This window comes from Danio rerio, chromosome 19, assembly GCF_049306965.1.
Source record: "Danio rerio strain Tuebingen ecotype United States chromosome 19, GRCz12tu, whole genome shotgun sequence".
Taxonomy (NCBI): domain Eukaryota; kingdom Metazoa; phylum Chordata; class Actinopteri; order Cypriniformes; family Danionidae; genus Danio; species Danio rerio.
The window spans coordinates 50,160,317-50,177,876 of record NC_133194.1 but is presented as its reverse complement, the minus strand read 5'-3'; the positions used below and the strand labels follow the sequence as shown (position 1 = coordinate 50,177,876).

Sequence of the window (17,560 nt, the reverse complement as noted above, 5' to 3'; positions counted from 1 at the left end):
ATTAAAATATGAGTAGTTAACATTAACAAAGATTAAGTTATGCTTAACAGATGTGTTTTTCATTGTTAATGCATGTTAATCCAACCTTATTGTAAAGTGTTACCAAATATTTCATTATGTGCTATCAATATGTGCTCTAAATTCTAATAAACAGCTAATATGCTTACTATATACCATTAGTTAATAGTGAGAATTGGTGGACAATTATGACAAATGTTATTAGAACTATTATTGTGCAGCAGTGTTTGGTAAGTTACTTTAAAAAATAATTAATTACGAATTACAGTTTCTCTGAATGTATACCCTATATTTTATGAACAAATTCCAACTTCAATTTTTCTTAAGCATGATCAATCTTGATGAATCTAACCTTTTTTAGTTGAAATTTATTCTGCAAAATATATTTAAAGCAAATACTAAAGAAATACATATATAACAAATACAGTTGTTTTGATTTATACCGAACTGTCAAAATTATTTACATAATTTAAGGGAAGTATATTATAATCATCTGCAATTAAATTGCATAAAATTAACGTAACAATAAACTCTTACTTGACTTTTGTTAGCAGAGAAGTAATCTAATTACAGTAGCAAGTTACTTTTTAACTCATTACATCCAAACACTTTAATGCAAGATATTTCCAAGTTTCCTAAAACAAGCTTAATTTGAAACAACCACTATAATTATTTTATAATATTTTTTACAGAAATCTACAGTGGTGGATGGAGTGGAGGTTCCCATACATCTTATTGGAGATGCGGCATACCCCCTTAAAAAATGGCTGATGAAGGGCTTCCTGAATCACCAAATTCTAACACCTGACCAGTCTCACTTCAACTTCTGTCTGAGTTCAGCTCGAATGGTTGTTGAAAATTCCTTTGGCCGACTTAAAGGACGCTGGAGGTGTTTACTTAAACGCAACGATGTTGACATAAATATTATGTCTGATATTGTTGTGGCTTGCTGCATCTTGCATAACATTTGTGAGCTCAGGAAAGAAAGATACCTGCCTGAATGGAACACTGACCTCCAGTGTGATGTTTCTGCTGATGTTACTGACAGAGAGCACAACAGAATTACTGATGATGCACAAGCAGTTCGCAGAGCATTAGTATCACTGCTGAGTTAAAGTTAATCCAAAAAATATTACTCACCCTCCTGCTGTTTTAAACCTACTTTTACTTCCTCCTGCTGAACACAAAGAGGGGTATTTTGAAGAATGTCGGTAATCAAACAGTTGCAAGGAATCTCTGAATTCTATAGAATGAAAAAAATATATATAAAATGGAGGTTGAAGTTGCCTTTGTTCCGATTACTAACGATCTTCAAAATACCTTTCTTTGTGTTTACCAGGAGGAAAAACTGCAAGGCAAGTTTTGAACAACATGAGGGTGAATAAATGATGACAGATACTATTTCTTTGCATTTGGCATTTTCTTAAACGGCTAGCCTGATATTTTGTGTGCATGTCCACGCTTTGTGTATTCCAGTTATTTTGAACTTGATAAGAAAACCTTCTGCAAATGGATTTAAACTGTTTATTTTAGCTGGCCATGAAGCAACAAAAATCTTAACATTTTATGAATGTATTATAGTTACATATTTTGTTCATCATAAATAATATTTAGATGGTATCAACTCAATATGAACATTTATACTTTTGTGGATAGAACAAATACTTACTGTACTGCACAAAATACATATTGGTTTGTGGAAACAGAAGCAATAATAACACATATAATCAACTAATTCTTATTAAAAAATTATTTAAAATGGAAGTGAACTGTTTTATTTTAATTTAGTCTTGCAAATCTTCCAAGAATGAAGGTTTGAACTGAGGATGGTGAGAGGCATCTTCATCTTGTCCTGGAGGGTGATATGGTACCATGTAGCTAGTACTAGGGCTTGGAAAATTGAAGCTGTGAGGATGTTGGTACAGTGGATTTAAGGGAAGAGAAGTTGCCAGGGGTGGACGCATCATAATGTCCTTTAGGAGGTTCCCTTGGAACTCCATCATCTCCTTCCACATTGCCATCATGCTTGCCCTTTCTTCCTTCTGCTCTTCCTTTGCCTCTTTGCGCAACATTTCTTCATACTCTCGTTGCTGCTGAACACGGAGTGCTTCTTGCTCTCTGAATGATGTTTCCATAGTGTGTAACACTGTAGTTATGGAGTCAACAATGTGATCTTTGTTTTTTTTTGCCTTCTTCCTTGGTGGCTGAGTGAAACCTAAAAAAGGAGGATAAAAAACCCAACACAATCAATATTTTAAGTAACTAGGCATGGTTGACCCAAAAAAAACTGTTATGATTTACCCACTTCTAACTTGTTACAAAAACCTTTTTTGAAGAAAGCTGAAAACCTGTAACTACTGACTTAGGTAAACAAATACCATGGAAGGCAATGGTTACAGTTTTTCAACAATCTCCAAATATCTTATTTTGTGCAGGATAGATAAATATTTAATAATATATTTAATACAAATAAAAAACACAAACTGGTTTATAACAAGTTAAGCATGAGTAAATGATGATATTTTTCAGTTTTGGGTAAACTATCCCTTTAATGTTGACTGACAAATGCAATATAGCTTGTTGTTAGTTCATAATGCATTTAACCAAAGTCTACATGTGCAGCTTTGAAAATGTAAAAAGTTGGATTTGAAATTAATGCTACTAAAATACAGTTCTTTGTTAGTTCCTCTTATCTACTACCAACATACAAACATCTTACTATAAAGTATATTATAATTTACATCCCACATGTAAATATACTTAAGTGATTTATATTAAATGCTAGTTTTTTTTAAAACACTAGTAAATAAATGTGCAATGTGCTGTATATATTATATTATTTACAACACTTTGTTAATGAATGCTCCAGCAAACTGTAGTATTACCTGACATATAGTGAATAGTATCTCACACACACACACACACACACACACATTTACATATATATAGTTGTAGAAAACTACAGTATTGGGTAATTTGTTTATATTCATAAAATTGTTACCATAGCATAGGTTAATAAAAATACTTTACTATAGCATAGTTCAAAAACACAACAGCATTTACTGTAAATTACAGTAGCATTGTATGTGGAAAAAAAGAAACAATAATATTTCCATACACGTTTTACGTTATGTCACACATTTATTAGGTAAACATTTACATAATTTTACCCACCTGTAACACAGTCCATCTGCTCAGCATCAGAAGGTGGTACCTGAGTTTCTGTCATTTGAGTCGAAGTACTTCCTTCACACGAGTCCTCGGGGGCGTTAGTTTCAGGATCAACTGAATTTAAACTACTGGACAATGCCACGGGGTTTGTAGAATGACTAGACCCCCAGATAGACTGGCAAAGATCAAAATAGGCCCAGGAAATTCTGCCACTTCCACTTTGTTTATGGTGATCGTTTACTTTGAGAAATTTTAGCCGTAGTGTTTTTAATTTGCTAATGACCTGACTCTTGGTTCTGTGGATGCCTTGTTCACGCAGACGGTTTGTTATTTTATCATAGGTTACCGCATCACTAACGGTTCCTTTTATATGACGACTAATCTCTTCGTCCGCTCGGATAGAGAGAAGGACTTTAATTTCATTGTCGTTCCAGTTTGATGCCATTTCTTTTATTTTTGTAAACCGCGCGTCAGCTGTTTGTAGCTCTACTATTTGTGAATGAGTCAGCTGTTTGTGAATGCGTCATCAGCGTAGGAATGTTCTGATTGGCCGGAGTACACACCTTACGTCAGCACGTTCTAGGACTCGTACGTGCCATTCCGGCAATGTTCCTTCTGCGTTCACACAGCGCAGCATTCCGGCAAATTACCGGTAATGTTACAACTTCTCTTTCCGGAAAATAGCCAGAACGAATTTACCGGTATTTTCAAAAAGGGACTGTTCACACATACGGACCTTTCCGGAAAATTGCCGGCAATTTTCCGGAAAGGTCTGTATGTGTGAAAGGGGCTAAAGGTCAGGATTTGCCATTAGCGCTCATGAGACGCACGCAAAATAGCACCTATAAAATTCGAGTGGCTGTTTGTAGCAGCCCATAAAACGACATTTGGCCATTAGCAGCAAATTATGCACTGCAGAGAGGCTGGAGAACCGGAAACACGTGAAGGAAAGCCAAAGTAAATCCTGCTGTTCATGCACGTTTCCCTCTCGCTCTCGCGGACTTTAGAGGAAGTGTGTTTGAGTCGGAGCTGATGGTTGATGTTTTATTTCCTCAAATGAAAATTTCAACACGACTAGGGCAGCAGGATACTGAGAAAATATGCAGAAGTGTTGTTGAGTGTGCAATGACAACATACTGTATGAATGCAAAACCTTATAAGATGAAGTTTGATTTATTTAGCCAGACATGTTTACTGCTATTAAATATTATAAATATTTTATAAAAAATAAAATGAAATCATTTTCTAATGGATTTTTAAAATTTTATTTACCCAGATATTTAAAAAATATATATTTTAGAGCAGTTATCTCAATATCGTGAAACCGTAATATTTTTATCCAAGGTTATCATATCAGAATCTTATACCGGCCCATGCCTATGCACCAAACACAGATGAGAAGTTGGTCATCATCCATCCATGACACCTTCACTATCCCGTGTTCTGAAATGATTCCTCACAGCTAACATAATCTGTAGCGCAGTGGCGCAGCGCAAAATGCAGAGGCCCCCTGCAGGGATTACTGACTGGGCCCCCTGATGATGTGAGGGGGGGGGGGGGGGGTGTAGCGACAACGTGGGGAAGCCTTCACAAACTGAGTGATCACAAACCGAGCGTCAAGGAAAGATCAAATTAAGTCAACTTTGAGCTATGATATGACGTGGTTCGGCGGCAAGCAATCAGAATGAAGTAGTCCACCGCTTGAGAGGTGTTTAGAGAACACAGACCTATGAACTTTGGTTCCGACCACAGTTGTTCCCAAGAGTTTGATTATTGCGGTTGCTGGATTTTCAATTATTGAAAATCGCGACGACGCGGGCCCTCCTAATCACGTGGGCCCGTCCGCTACGCCACTGCTGTAGCGGCAATTTTGCACACGGCGTGCCTCAATAATAAAACCAGCAAGATGAAAAAAAACTCATAGAAATAAAGAGACAGTACTTTTTTTTCTAAAAATGATTAGATAAGGTTAATTCAAACACTGACAAAATTAGGAAAGAGTGGGAGAGGGAAGCTAAATACAGAGGTATCGGATGAGTCATGGGAAGATTATCTTTTCACAATTCATGATTGCTCTATCATCAAAATTGTGACTAGTGAAAATGGTTAGTGGCTAGTAATGTTGGAAATCTACTAGCCACAGTGGCTGCTGATCAAACAAGTTAATGTCAAGCCCTGGTCCCAACGTGTCTCCTGTTTTACATAGTTTTTTTTTTTTAAATTCTATCCAAAATCCAAAAAGATCTGTTTATAGGTGGGATTGGTTTGGCATAAGTCGACTTGTGGAGCCTAGATATTGCTCTGTAAATTATAATTTTTTAATATTTCTATTTATTTCTTTTATGCTTTCCTTTGTACCCTTTCTGTCTTTTTAAGTTATTGTTTATTTTCTTATGCTAAAATCAATAAAATTATTATTTAAAAAAAGGTGAAAAAAACTCTTGACATTTCTAAGCGGTAGTTTAAAGTTGTTGTGCAGATTGCGTCATTAGATTCGCTCGTCTTGTTGGTTCTTGGATTGATGCTCGTCAGCTGAATGTCACTGCAGGAAAGAGTCTGAATCTTCTGAACTTCATTTGGAGGGAAAATCCCATCACATTTGCCATTAAGTGTCAGTCTGTAAACATGTCAAATCAACCATCACAGATTTTTGGATCTTTTCATATTTTCCTAATTTGTCTGAGTTGACCAAATCGTGACTAAAATCCCACAGTGTGAGCAGAGCTTTAGTGAGACAATAAATAGACTTCCATTGTTTTTCTACTACGTTAACGATACTATCTGTGGCCCAACACTACACCTACACCTACATCAGTCCTCACAGAAACATCTGTCAATCGTTAGATGCTAATAAAAACATCATCTGGCCAATTTATAGGTCTTTTTAATTAGAGAGGACCAGAAAAATGTCCTCACTAGGTCGTTTTGATTTCTCACTGTATAAGTGAGGATAATTGAGCTCTCATAAGTATAGCTAAACCTACACACACACACACACACTCAGACTTTCTCCCATGAACACACATACACACACACACATTCAATCTTACAGACTTGCGCATGCTCATTGCTCACACTTGCAATCTCTCATCTTCACACACACACACACACACACACACACACACACACACACACACACACACACACACACACACACACGCACACACACTCACAAACATTATTTGCTTAGCTCATTTACTCTCACACACTCAGATACAGATACTAACATACACACATACTCAAACATACTCTCTCTCACACACACACCATCACAGCCCTCATGTATGACACCTGAGCACTGCGTCAGCTTTAAATGATCTCCGACTGCCTCTGAGCTCTTCTGAAGGTCTCTGGAAAATTGCTGTTTTCTAAACCAAACGTCATGATGTGATCCTTCACTTTACAAACACACACGCACTTTATATGCTGCTGTTTTTAGAGACAGCTGGTGATTGGTGTGTGTGTGCGCGCACGCATGTGTGTGTACTATTGAACAAGCTCACACATGTACGAATGTGAATATAAGGTATCATATAATCAGCTTAGCCGACTGCTGACTTACGTAATGTTTCTGAGAGCTGTTATTTTTCACTTTTCTGATTTCTGTTTCTCTCTGCAACAGGTTCAGATTCACACACACTGCGGTTTAGTAGATTTATTTCATGATAATTGAAGCTGAATGCATGATTCAGCAAGCATTAACAAAAGGCTTAATGCATTTACAGTTATTATGTAAAGTAATGTATGTATATGTGTATATATATTTATATGTGTATATATATTTATGTATATATATGTATGTGTGTGTGTGTGTGTGTGTGTGTGTGTGTGTGTRTATATATATATATATATATATATATATATATATATATATATATATATATATATATATATATGTGTATATATGTGTGTGTATATATATATATATATATATATATATATATATATATGTGTGTATATATATATATATATATATATATGTATATATATTAAAATGATTCGCGCCACCAGTAAGCATTTATCCACAAGCTCCTTACTTATTAACGTGTCTGATGCCCCCCTCTGACCCAAAATAAACAAATATATTTATTTATTTATTTTTTATTTTATTTATTATATATAGTTATCCAGTTATTAGAATGGTTGGGTTGCAAAATGTAATTGTAAGAGAGTTTTCAGATCATGGTGACGTTTTACTGACTGAAATATAATTGCTGGCTACATATTTTTGGGGTGATGAGTCCTAACATGGGAGGATTGTCACAAAAGATCCAAACTTCCCATCACTACTGTCTAACATGAAAGCAGCCTTGCACGTATTGTACTTAAGGCTGCCGTCTTGTCGGCTGTTGTATTTGAATTTGAGGACTGGTGGATGGTACTAGTGTAAGTATGCCAAAAATGTATATTTGGTTGAGTTTTCATTATGCAATATGTCGTCTGATGTTTTTAAATCTTGCACCTAACAAATGTTATGACAGAATTGACTTGATTGGTTTGGTGTAATTATGACGGTCACTCGGTTGATGCATACGTATGTCAGCATAATTGTAAATGTGTAGTATAGTGGATTTAAATGATATTTGTTCAGCTTCAGGTAACACCTGGACACATGATTTCCCCCAAAGGTACCTCTAGTATTTAAAAATTTATGAAGGAAAAATGGGCCTCAGTCCCCATGTGCAGTGCATTCTTCCTATTCCACTCATGTTTTTACAATGGCTAGACTACACACACACACACTTGCACAGTTAATATTAATCACATGGATTAACCTGTATTTGAGTGAACTGTTCATATGCGAGAGAAATCCGAAAAGAGCTTCACAGTGCACATATACACAAGAATTAATGACATTAAATCCATTCAGATTACATATATTCTGAGTATATGATAATCTGTGCAGTTCCTGAAAAACCTTTTTCATCAGCGGAGCATCCAGTGGAACCACAAAATCAAACCACATACATTAAATACAATATCATTTTCTTCAGACAAGTAAAATGGACTATGCTTGTGTTCATGAAAAAGTATTGTCCAAATGTTTGTAAAAATTAATCTAAATATATTTGATGCTTCTACACTGTAAGAAATATATTTTATTTAAAATAAGTAAACCCATTGCATTAAAGTTGACTTATCAAGTTATTACTTTACATGAAGGTGAATACATTGTTAAAATCTATAAAAGTCATTTAACCGCTTTTTACTGTTTATCTACCAACATTGTAGCTATACTGTAGTTGATATAGTGGACTTAATTTCAATGGGATTAATTCTTTTAAGTAAAGGAACTGTGCATTATTAAGATTAAGTCCATTTAACTCAGACAAGGTCAAAAATAAAACTCTGCCCCCACTCAATATACTGTTTCAGTAGGAAAAACATCAATCAAATAAAAGTCTTCCGATTCAAACATAGTTTAAGAGAGTGACACCAGTGTTAAAAAATAACATGAGGAAATATCACACGTTTATTCCAAGATTGACTTTGGGTTTAAACGAATTTCTATCAACTATTTTATTCTTATTACAAAAACAAATGTAATATACACTAGCCACTTTATTAGGTACACCTGTCTAAATGATGGTTAATGCAAATTTCTAATCAGCCAATCACATTTCAGCAGCTCAATGCATTTAGGCATGTAGACATGGTCAAGACGATCTGCTGCAGTTTAAAGCGAGCATCAGAATGGGGAAGAAAGGGGATTTAAGGGGCTTTGGACGTGGCATGGTTGTTGGTGCCAGACAGGCTGGTCTGAGTATTTCAGAAACTGCTGATCTACTGGGATTTTCACGCACACCCATCTCTAGGCTTTAGAGAGAATGGTCCGTCAAAGAGGAAATATCCAGTGAGCGGCAGTTCTGTGGGCGCAAATGCCTTGATGTCAAGGAGAATGGCCAGACTGGTTCCAGCTGATAGGAAGGCAACAGTAACTCAAATAAGCACTCGTTACAACCGAGCTCTGCAGAAGAGCATCTCTGAACACACAACACGTCCAACCTTGAGGTGGATGGGCTACAGCAGCAGAAGAGCACACCGGGTGCCGCTCCTGTCAGCTAAGAACAGGAAACTGAGGCTACAATTCACACAGACTCACCAAAACTGGACAATAGAAGATTGGAGAAACGTTGCCTGCTCTGATGAGTCTCCATTTCTTTCATTTTATAGCCATGTCATAAAGCTCAATCATCTCAGACTAGTGTCTCGAACATGACAATGAGTTCACTTTACTCAAATGGCCTCCACAGTCACCAGTTCTCAATCCAATAGAGCAGCTTTGGGATGTGGTGGAACGGGAGATTGGCATCATGGATGCGCAGCTGACAAATCTGCAGCAACTGTGTGATGCTATCATGACAATATGGAGCAAAATCTCTGAGGAATATTTTCAGTAGCTTGTTGAATCTATGCTACAAAGGATTAAAGCAGTTCTGAAGGCAAGAGGGGGTCCAACCGGGTACTAGTAAGGTGTACCTAATAAAGTGGCCAATAAATGTATATTGACCATTTTGTCATTAATTTGGGGAACAAAAGTCTTTAGATGACAACTAAATGAATAAAATTGTCCTCAGAATAATACTTCCAGATTAAAGTCAAGAAATTAACATAACTAATAATGCGTCTAGTGATTATATGTATGATTAGCTTGCGTTTAACAGCATAAAGAACAGTAACCTGCCATAAATCCGTGATATCCTCTATCATTCAGCCGATTTTCTGCTTGACCGACTCATTTTTATTAATATTTTTTTTTCACACACAGTTCAGGTAAAGTGAGTCCACCCACACATGAAGCATTGTCTTTTCCACAACTCCAGATCAGAGGATTTTAGACTCATTACAAAAAGAACTATTATGTAAATCCAAAGCAATTACAGTTTTTTCCTTTATCAGAATTGCAGTAATATAACGCATTATGCAGTTCTGGCTCTCAGGGCGCTCCAGGTGACTCGGTAATGCCACATTGAATTGCTGGCATTTAATTGTATGGGTTTGATTTTTATTTTTTCCATCCTGACGCCAGTGGAGGGGTGAACGGAGTCACTGAGCTCCTCTTCATTAAAAGAGCTTCGTTCTGAGAGAATGGATAAAGACAAATTTAATGACAGAAACACGGATGACAGTCTGAAGAACAATATATGAAGGAGCTCGCTCCAATGCTGCAGTGTTTTCCTGTAATATCAAGGTGCATTGGGGTAAATCAGAAAAAGAGCGAGCGGGAGAGAGTAATAAAGGGATGCGTTTTCCCTCTGGAGTGCAGTTGTTGTGCACGTTCAGTTTAGAAAAGCCTGAGAATTCTTGAGGTTTGACTTTTTTTTTAACTTTTATTTAGACTGAGTGACTTGTGCAAGCATATTTTAATTATAAAACCTATTGCAATAGAATTAATATTCAATGCTAGACATTGAGTATGTTTACATGGACACCAATAATGCAGTTATAATACGATTAAGACAATACTCTGATTAAGACTCTACCATGTTATTTTGACTAACTTAATCCAACACAAGTCTTGATTGAACTAAACCAAAATGTAATTAAGACATGTGGAGTATGCCGATTTTTAATTATTATAATGTTGACATTTATTATTAGCATGATTGGTTGAGACTGTTAAGTTGTAAAACAGAAAAGGGGAAATTTCAGCTTTTCCCCAAATAAATTAAGCCCTTTATTTGAACATGCGCCATTTTCTAAATGCATTTATTTTATCTTAATTTGAAATGCAGATCTACTTTTATTTAATTATTGAAACATGCAAATCTACAGTCATATGTGTTCAGTGTTACATGACAAAAAATATTCTCTTTCTGGAGCTTTGCAATTTGTTGAATACCCCTCCAGACGAAAACAAGAGACGCACACAGTTGAGGGCAGTGGCGGAGCCAGAGGGGTGTCCGATTGGCCACCCTGGGTGCCACCCCAAAATTTTATTTGCTGCTGGCAGTTCCTGATGCTGATTGACATCTTGGTTGTCTAAAGACTTTTTACATTATGCCGGCAGAGCTCAAGCCATTTACAAATCAATGACGAGCCAAAGACGAGCATGCTTTCAAGTAAGACGAATAATAATACATCATAACATAATATTTTAAATACGTTTTGTAGTTTATCATAAGGTTTGTTCATCAGTTGTTTAAGGTACCAAAGCACCGGCAATCATCATCAGTTAACCTAATAGAAATCAATTTGCTCTTTAGAAAGTTCTTCATCCGTGCTAGTATTACATGCACATTACATGTATGCAGGGGCTCTTTTTTTTTTTTGTTCCAGTCCAGCCCTGCATGTATGCAAGTTATTATATTTAATTTTACGATGCTCAAATGTTTTGCTGATATGGGAAGTGATGTTAGGTTAGCTGTTCAATTTATAGCCAGCTCATACTTTCTTTAAAAAAATGTTTTTACATTGGTTGCTGATTTTAATGTGCACGTATGATAATGGATATTTTTAATTAGGATAAATGTGTTTCTAACCAGCAGGTCAGAGCATCTACTAGGCAATCACGTTTTAACCAATGTTAGAGTTTAAGCTGAGCTTCAGGAATGTTCCACCAAAAAAAAAATCAATCCTGTCGTTTTGTAGATGATGAGTAAATTATTATATTTTCATATTTTGATTTATATGTAGGTAATGAAATAGATTTGGGTTAATTAAACACTTTCATTGTGTGTGTGCGTGTGCGCGGACCCCATGAAATAGCAATGGCCACCCCATATATAAAAAATACAAAAACATAAATATATAAAATTAAAAATTAAAATAAAAATGTAAAAAAAATTCTAGCTCCGCCACTGGTTGAGGGCAATATTTCCTATGCAATATTTATTCTTTTTCAAATATTTCTCATGAATTTTCCATAATATTTCCTCTAATATTTTTTTCCTTCTGGAGAAAGTTTTTAAAATTTATTTATTATTATTTTTTGGCTAGAATAAAAGCAGTTTTTAATATTTAAAGCCATTTTAAGGTCAGTATTATTAGCCCTGTTAAGCAATATTAGTTTGGGATTGTCTCCAGAACAAAGCACTGTTATACAATGACTTGCCTAATTACCCTAACTTTACCCTAATTACCCTAGTGAAGCCTTGAAATGTCACTTTAAGCTAAATAATAGTATGTTGCAGAATATCTAGTCAAATATCATATCCTGTCATTATAATAAAGATAAAAGAAATCAGTTATTAGAAATGAGTTATTAGAAATGTGTTGAAATCTGCTCTCCGTTAAACAGACATTAGCCCCTTTCACACATACAGACCTTTCCGGAAAATTGCCGGCAATTTTCCGGAAAGGTTGTATGTGTGAACAGGTCCTTTTTGAAAATACCGGTAAATTCGTTCTGGCTATTTTCCGGAAAGAGATGTTGTAACATTACCGGCAATTTGCCGGAATGCTGCGCTGTGTGAATGCAGAAGGAAGATTGCCGTAATAAGCGCGTCCACGTCTAGAACGTGCTGACGTGAGACGTCTGCTTTAGCCAATCACAACAGTCAGACGCATTTACGTCCGCGCGGTTTATGAGAATAAAAGCCTTTGAATATTTTTCCAGACACATTTAGCTGCTAGAAGTTAGTCAGATCACGTTTATATGTTCTTCTTTATGCCAACTGTGTAAATAATCATCGATGAGATGCTTATGATAAGCCGTTGTTTGTTTACCTTCAAGCTTTGCGTGTGCCTGTGAAACAGCCTGTGAGCGCCTGCACACGCACATATTATGAACATCTCGACATGCGAAAGTGATCCTGCGAAAGTTGTTCACAATATTGATCATCCACAGAGTTTGTAATTTAGTCAAATGTTTACAAACACAAGCGCAGCCGTTTAAAGCTCATTTGTGGTGAATGATGTCAGAATTTACCGGTATTTTGGAATGGATGTGTGAATGCTCTTTTCCGGAAAATTTCCGTAACGTCCTCGCCTGTGTGACAGCGCTTTTTTGAATATACCGGTAAAGTCTTTCCGGAAATTTTCCGGATATTTACCGGTATCACTGTGTGAAAGGGGCTATAGAGAAGGAAAAATTCTAATTTAATAATTCTAGTCTAATAATTCTCACTTCATGTTAAATTGCACAGCCCTCCTCGACAACAATTGCACATTCTTCATGGCATATTTTCCCACTATACTACTGTTCATATGCACCATACAGTAAGCCTGAATCCTATAGTGTGTCCATTAGTATCAGCCTGTGTTTTTTGCCAGTGCTCTTCATTCCTCCTGCCTCTCTGACATCTGTGCAGTTTCTAAGCCGAGCAGGTGATGTGCTGATAGTGATGGCGATAGTGAGCTGGAGCGTGAAATACTCCTCTTCCTACTGTCTTATCTGAAGCTCACATGTGCGCCTGCATCTCCTCAATATGGGCCATACAAACATGGCCGCCCCATGAGGGCCCTTCAGCATGTGAGTGGCTCCTGAGATGCTTTTATCCCAACGTTCCCTCTGTTTTTCCTCGTTTGTTTTATCTTCGCATCTTTTGCTCATCCACAAACAAGTGTATTATCTGCTGTCATCTCTCCCTGTCTGTATGGTCAGTCTAGGAGCTCTTAATACACACACACACACACACACACACACACACACACACACACACACACACACACACACATGCACAACCATCTCTTGGCTCTTGGTATCTGTGTATCCAGCATTTAACTGCTGCACTTCAGGATATGTGCTTTTATTGTGGAAATTTAGTGTGAATAACATTAAGCATCTGAAGAACTAAGAAAATCAGATTGGGTTCTGTTGGGTTTTATTGTACTCTGCAGCAAATAAAGCCCAATTCCAATTTTAATTTTGTACCCCTTTCCCTTCCCCTTCCCATTGGTTCTTGAAATGTAGTGTGAAGGGGAAGGACTTCAAATTTTACCACTAAAAAAATAGGACGGCACTTTTTTTTTTTTTTGGTATTCATCTTTAGTAAATCACTGGAGTCAATGATATGTTATTGTTATGATCTAATGTGGCGATAAGATTGTAACTGTGCTGTGCATTTACATAGTTGCCATATTCATCTGTGTAAACACACAAAAATAACATTAACATTATAGCAGACCAGACACTGTAGAAAGGTCATTCCCGGCGGACTTTTCTGACAGGGTATTCAAGGGTCATCAGGTGTCAGATGTTAAAGTATATTGTGGGTCTAATCGTTCTTTAAAAAGCATGACTGTAAAACACAAACACCGCTATCAATGTATTAAAACATGCTTATTTGTTGTAAAAATGTGTAATGATGACAAAAAAAAAACAAAACTAAACTAATTTGTGCATCTCCTGACTGAAGGACTAAGGGGCAGAATTGGGATTGGGCCCAGGGCCAGAGTGGGACTTCTTTTCAGCCCTGGAGTTTCAAGCCTCAGACCGGCCCACCTCAGTTCACGACTGACTATATTAAAATAAGGTCATTTCCAATTCAGTTTCTAATGACACTATCACGTCTTATTTTTGAGAAAACAGCTGCTTTAGAACTTTAAATGTTCAACAACCCTTACAGTATTATATGTCTTCACAATAAAAATGAAAAAAATAAATTACTCTGGCGAGGATCAAACCCGGATCGGTGGCGACATAATCTAACGTGCTAACCACTGGACCACAACAGCTGTACATTGATCTTGCTCACGAGGCTGCGAGAAAATGCATAAAAAGAGCTGAGCTGCGGTAAAATAATGAATAAGAAGACTGTGGTCAAGTAAATAAATAAATAAATTTAAAAAGTGTGACTGCTGAGAGCTACAGATTCTGGAGCTAGGGACACCGGCCCTCGCGGCCAAAAAACGGACCGGCCCACCGGGAATTCTCACGGTCCTCCCGATTAGCCAATCCGGGCCTGCTTAGGCCCAATCCCAATTCTACCTCTTAGCTCTTCCCTTTTCCCGTACCCTTCGTTTTGCTTGTTAATGTGAAGGGGTAGGGGTGTCCCAATTCTTCTTATTGAAGACATGGGGCTAAGGGCAAGATAGCCCTTAAAACAGATTTTTCAGGATTACACTCGAAACCAAGGGGTACAAAAAGTACCCAGAATACACCAGCCACAACAGCCGCATGGCTGCACACAAAAGTAAAAGATTCACCAATTGTTTTTGTTTTATTTTCATTATTACACATTTTAATACGTCAAACAAGCATATATTTTAATACATTCACAATTGCCATTTCTAGCCAGCTATTCTGAACGTCATAATAATAATAATAATAATAGTAATAATAATAATAATAATAATAATAATAATAATAATGGGCGAAAAGGTGTGGCAGTGGGTAGCGATGTCGTCTCATAGCAAGAAGATTGCTGGTTTGAGTCCAGGTTGGGTCAATTGGTGTTTCTATGAGGAGTTTGCATGTTCTCCCCATGTTGGTGTGGGTTTCCTCCGGGTGCTCCGGTTTCCACCACAGTCCAAACACATGCGCTATAGGGGAACTGAAGAACTAAATTGGTCATAGTCTATGCGTGGGTGTGAATGCAAGAGTGTATAGGTGTTTCCCAGTACTGGATTGTGGGTGGTAGGGCATCCACTGTGAATACATATGCTGGATAAGTTGGTGGCTCATTCCTCTGTGGCGACCCCTGATAAATAAAGGGACAAAGCCGAAAAGAAAATTAATGAATTAATATATAATAATAGTAATAATAATAATAATAATAATAATAATAATAATAATAATAATGCATTTTGGTTGTAATGGACTCTTCTCAAGCTTAAAGTGTATCTACTTTGAAACAATCTCGAGTCTGCATGGAGTTTGCCTGGATAATTTTTGCATGGATACCGAAAATGCGCATACAAATATGTTGATGGAAAGACGGTTGCTAGCGTGAGAGCGTGATTCATGAGCCAATCCTGATGCAGTCAATGGACTACTCTGGACTAGCTTAGTTTCATCGGACTAATTAAAAACAAGCAATCAAAATAATTATGACTTAATTAGCACTATACTGGATTACATGCATCAGCGTCGAAGGACTAATGAGGCAAAGCTCAAATTTAATGACAGCATTAATCTTTTATTCTCAGCCCGGCGTTAGCTGCACCCCAAAGTTTCATTCGTTTCCTTGCAGCCTTAAATCACACGGCTATTGGAAAACCCTACTGTACACAGAAAAACAAAGGCCTGCTTTAAACGGAGGCTTAATTAAAAACAAGGCTCATGTTTAAACGGCTCTTTTCCACTGTTATGGTATTTTGAGTTATAGTCAGAGTGTTTTTCTGCAGGTGCAGCTCTGATATTAAACTTTACAAAGCTTGTAATGGGATCTGCTTTAACTCACCTCGGCTGACTGGATGATGATTGACCAGCTTCATTATTCAGGGTCAGATGAATAAAACTCTGTGTGAGGGTGTGTGTGTGTGTGTGTGTGTGTGTGTGTGTGTGTTTTAAGGAGTTTAAATGTTCCAGTCCAATCATGCTGCAATGACTGCGTTACAGATGGTTTATAGGTTTCATTTGGTCGACTTCAGCTTATTTCTCTGTTTCTGGGCTGTAAAATATTTGATTACTCAAGAGTGGCACGGTGGCATTATGATTAGTACTGTCACCTCACAGCAAGAAGGTCACTGGTTTGAGTCCCGGCTTGGTCAGTTGGCATTCCAGTGGGGAGTTTGCATGGTCTCCCCATGTTGGCGTAGGTTTCTACGGGTGCTCCGGTTTTCCCCACAGTCCAAACGCATGTGCTATAGGGGAATTGATGAACTACATCGACCGTAGTGTATTAGTGTGTGTGTGAATGAGTGTGTATGGGTGTTTCCTAGTACTGGGTTGCAGCTGGATGGGCATCCTCTGCATAAAACATACGCTGGAATAGTTGTAATAGAATCACATTTTTTAGTTTAATGCCTTATCCAGAATATAAAAATACATTTAAACACGTTTAGAAAAGCTTTTGTATATACTTCGAGAGGACACAATTTACATCTAAACTGGCTGCAAAATGTTTGTACACCATTAGAAATGGTCAACTAACTCATTTGCTTTTTTATTCCATAGATGTTTTTATTCCTTTATGTAATTTATTTCTCATTTGCTGTGTTTTTTTTAATTTGATGTTGGTATATTATATATTTTATGCATGTCTAACATGCTTTGGCAATACTCTACAAAATGTCAGCAGCAGATTTGACCTGTCAGTGAGTGCACATGGCTGCTGAGTAGAATAAAAGTAAAACAAATTGTGGATTTCTTTTATTATTTCAACTATACTACTATCAGTCTTAAAAAAATAAAAGAAACAAACAAAAAAAAAACCTCATTAAAGTAATGTATAATAAAAATAGTTTTTATTATTAATTAATTAATTAATTAATTTATTTATTTTTTGTTGCATGTGCCGTGGGCAGTGCCTAATTTGTAAATCGC

General features: G+C 36.8%; 2 protein-coding genes across 2 annotated transcripts in view; one reads left to right on the top strand and one right to left on the bottom strand.

Moving 5' to 3' along the window:
* Positions 1-17,560, top strand: part of angpt1 (angiopoietin 1) — a 405,920-nt gene that overhangs the window by 12,643 nt on the left and 375,717 nt on the right. The window lies entirely within an intron of this gene.
* Positions 1,529-3,709, bottom strand: LOC141379190 (uncharacterized). The gene is made up of 2 exons (XM_073931942.1): positions 3,193-3,709; positions 1,529-2,233 (listed from the first exon to the last, which is right to left on the bottom strand). Exons 1-2 carry the CDS (start codon positions 3,632-3,634, stop codon positions 1,803-1,805), a joined length of 873 nt encoding a protein of 290 aa, XP_073788043.1. The 5' UTR covers positions 3,635-3,709; the 3' UTR covers positions 1,529-1,802.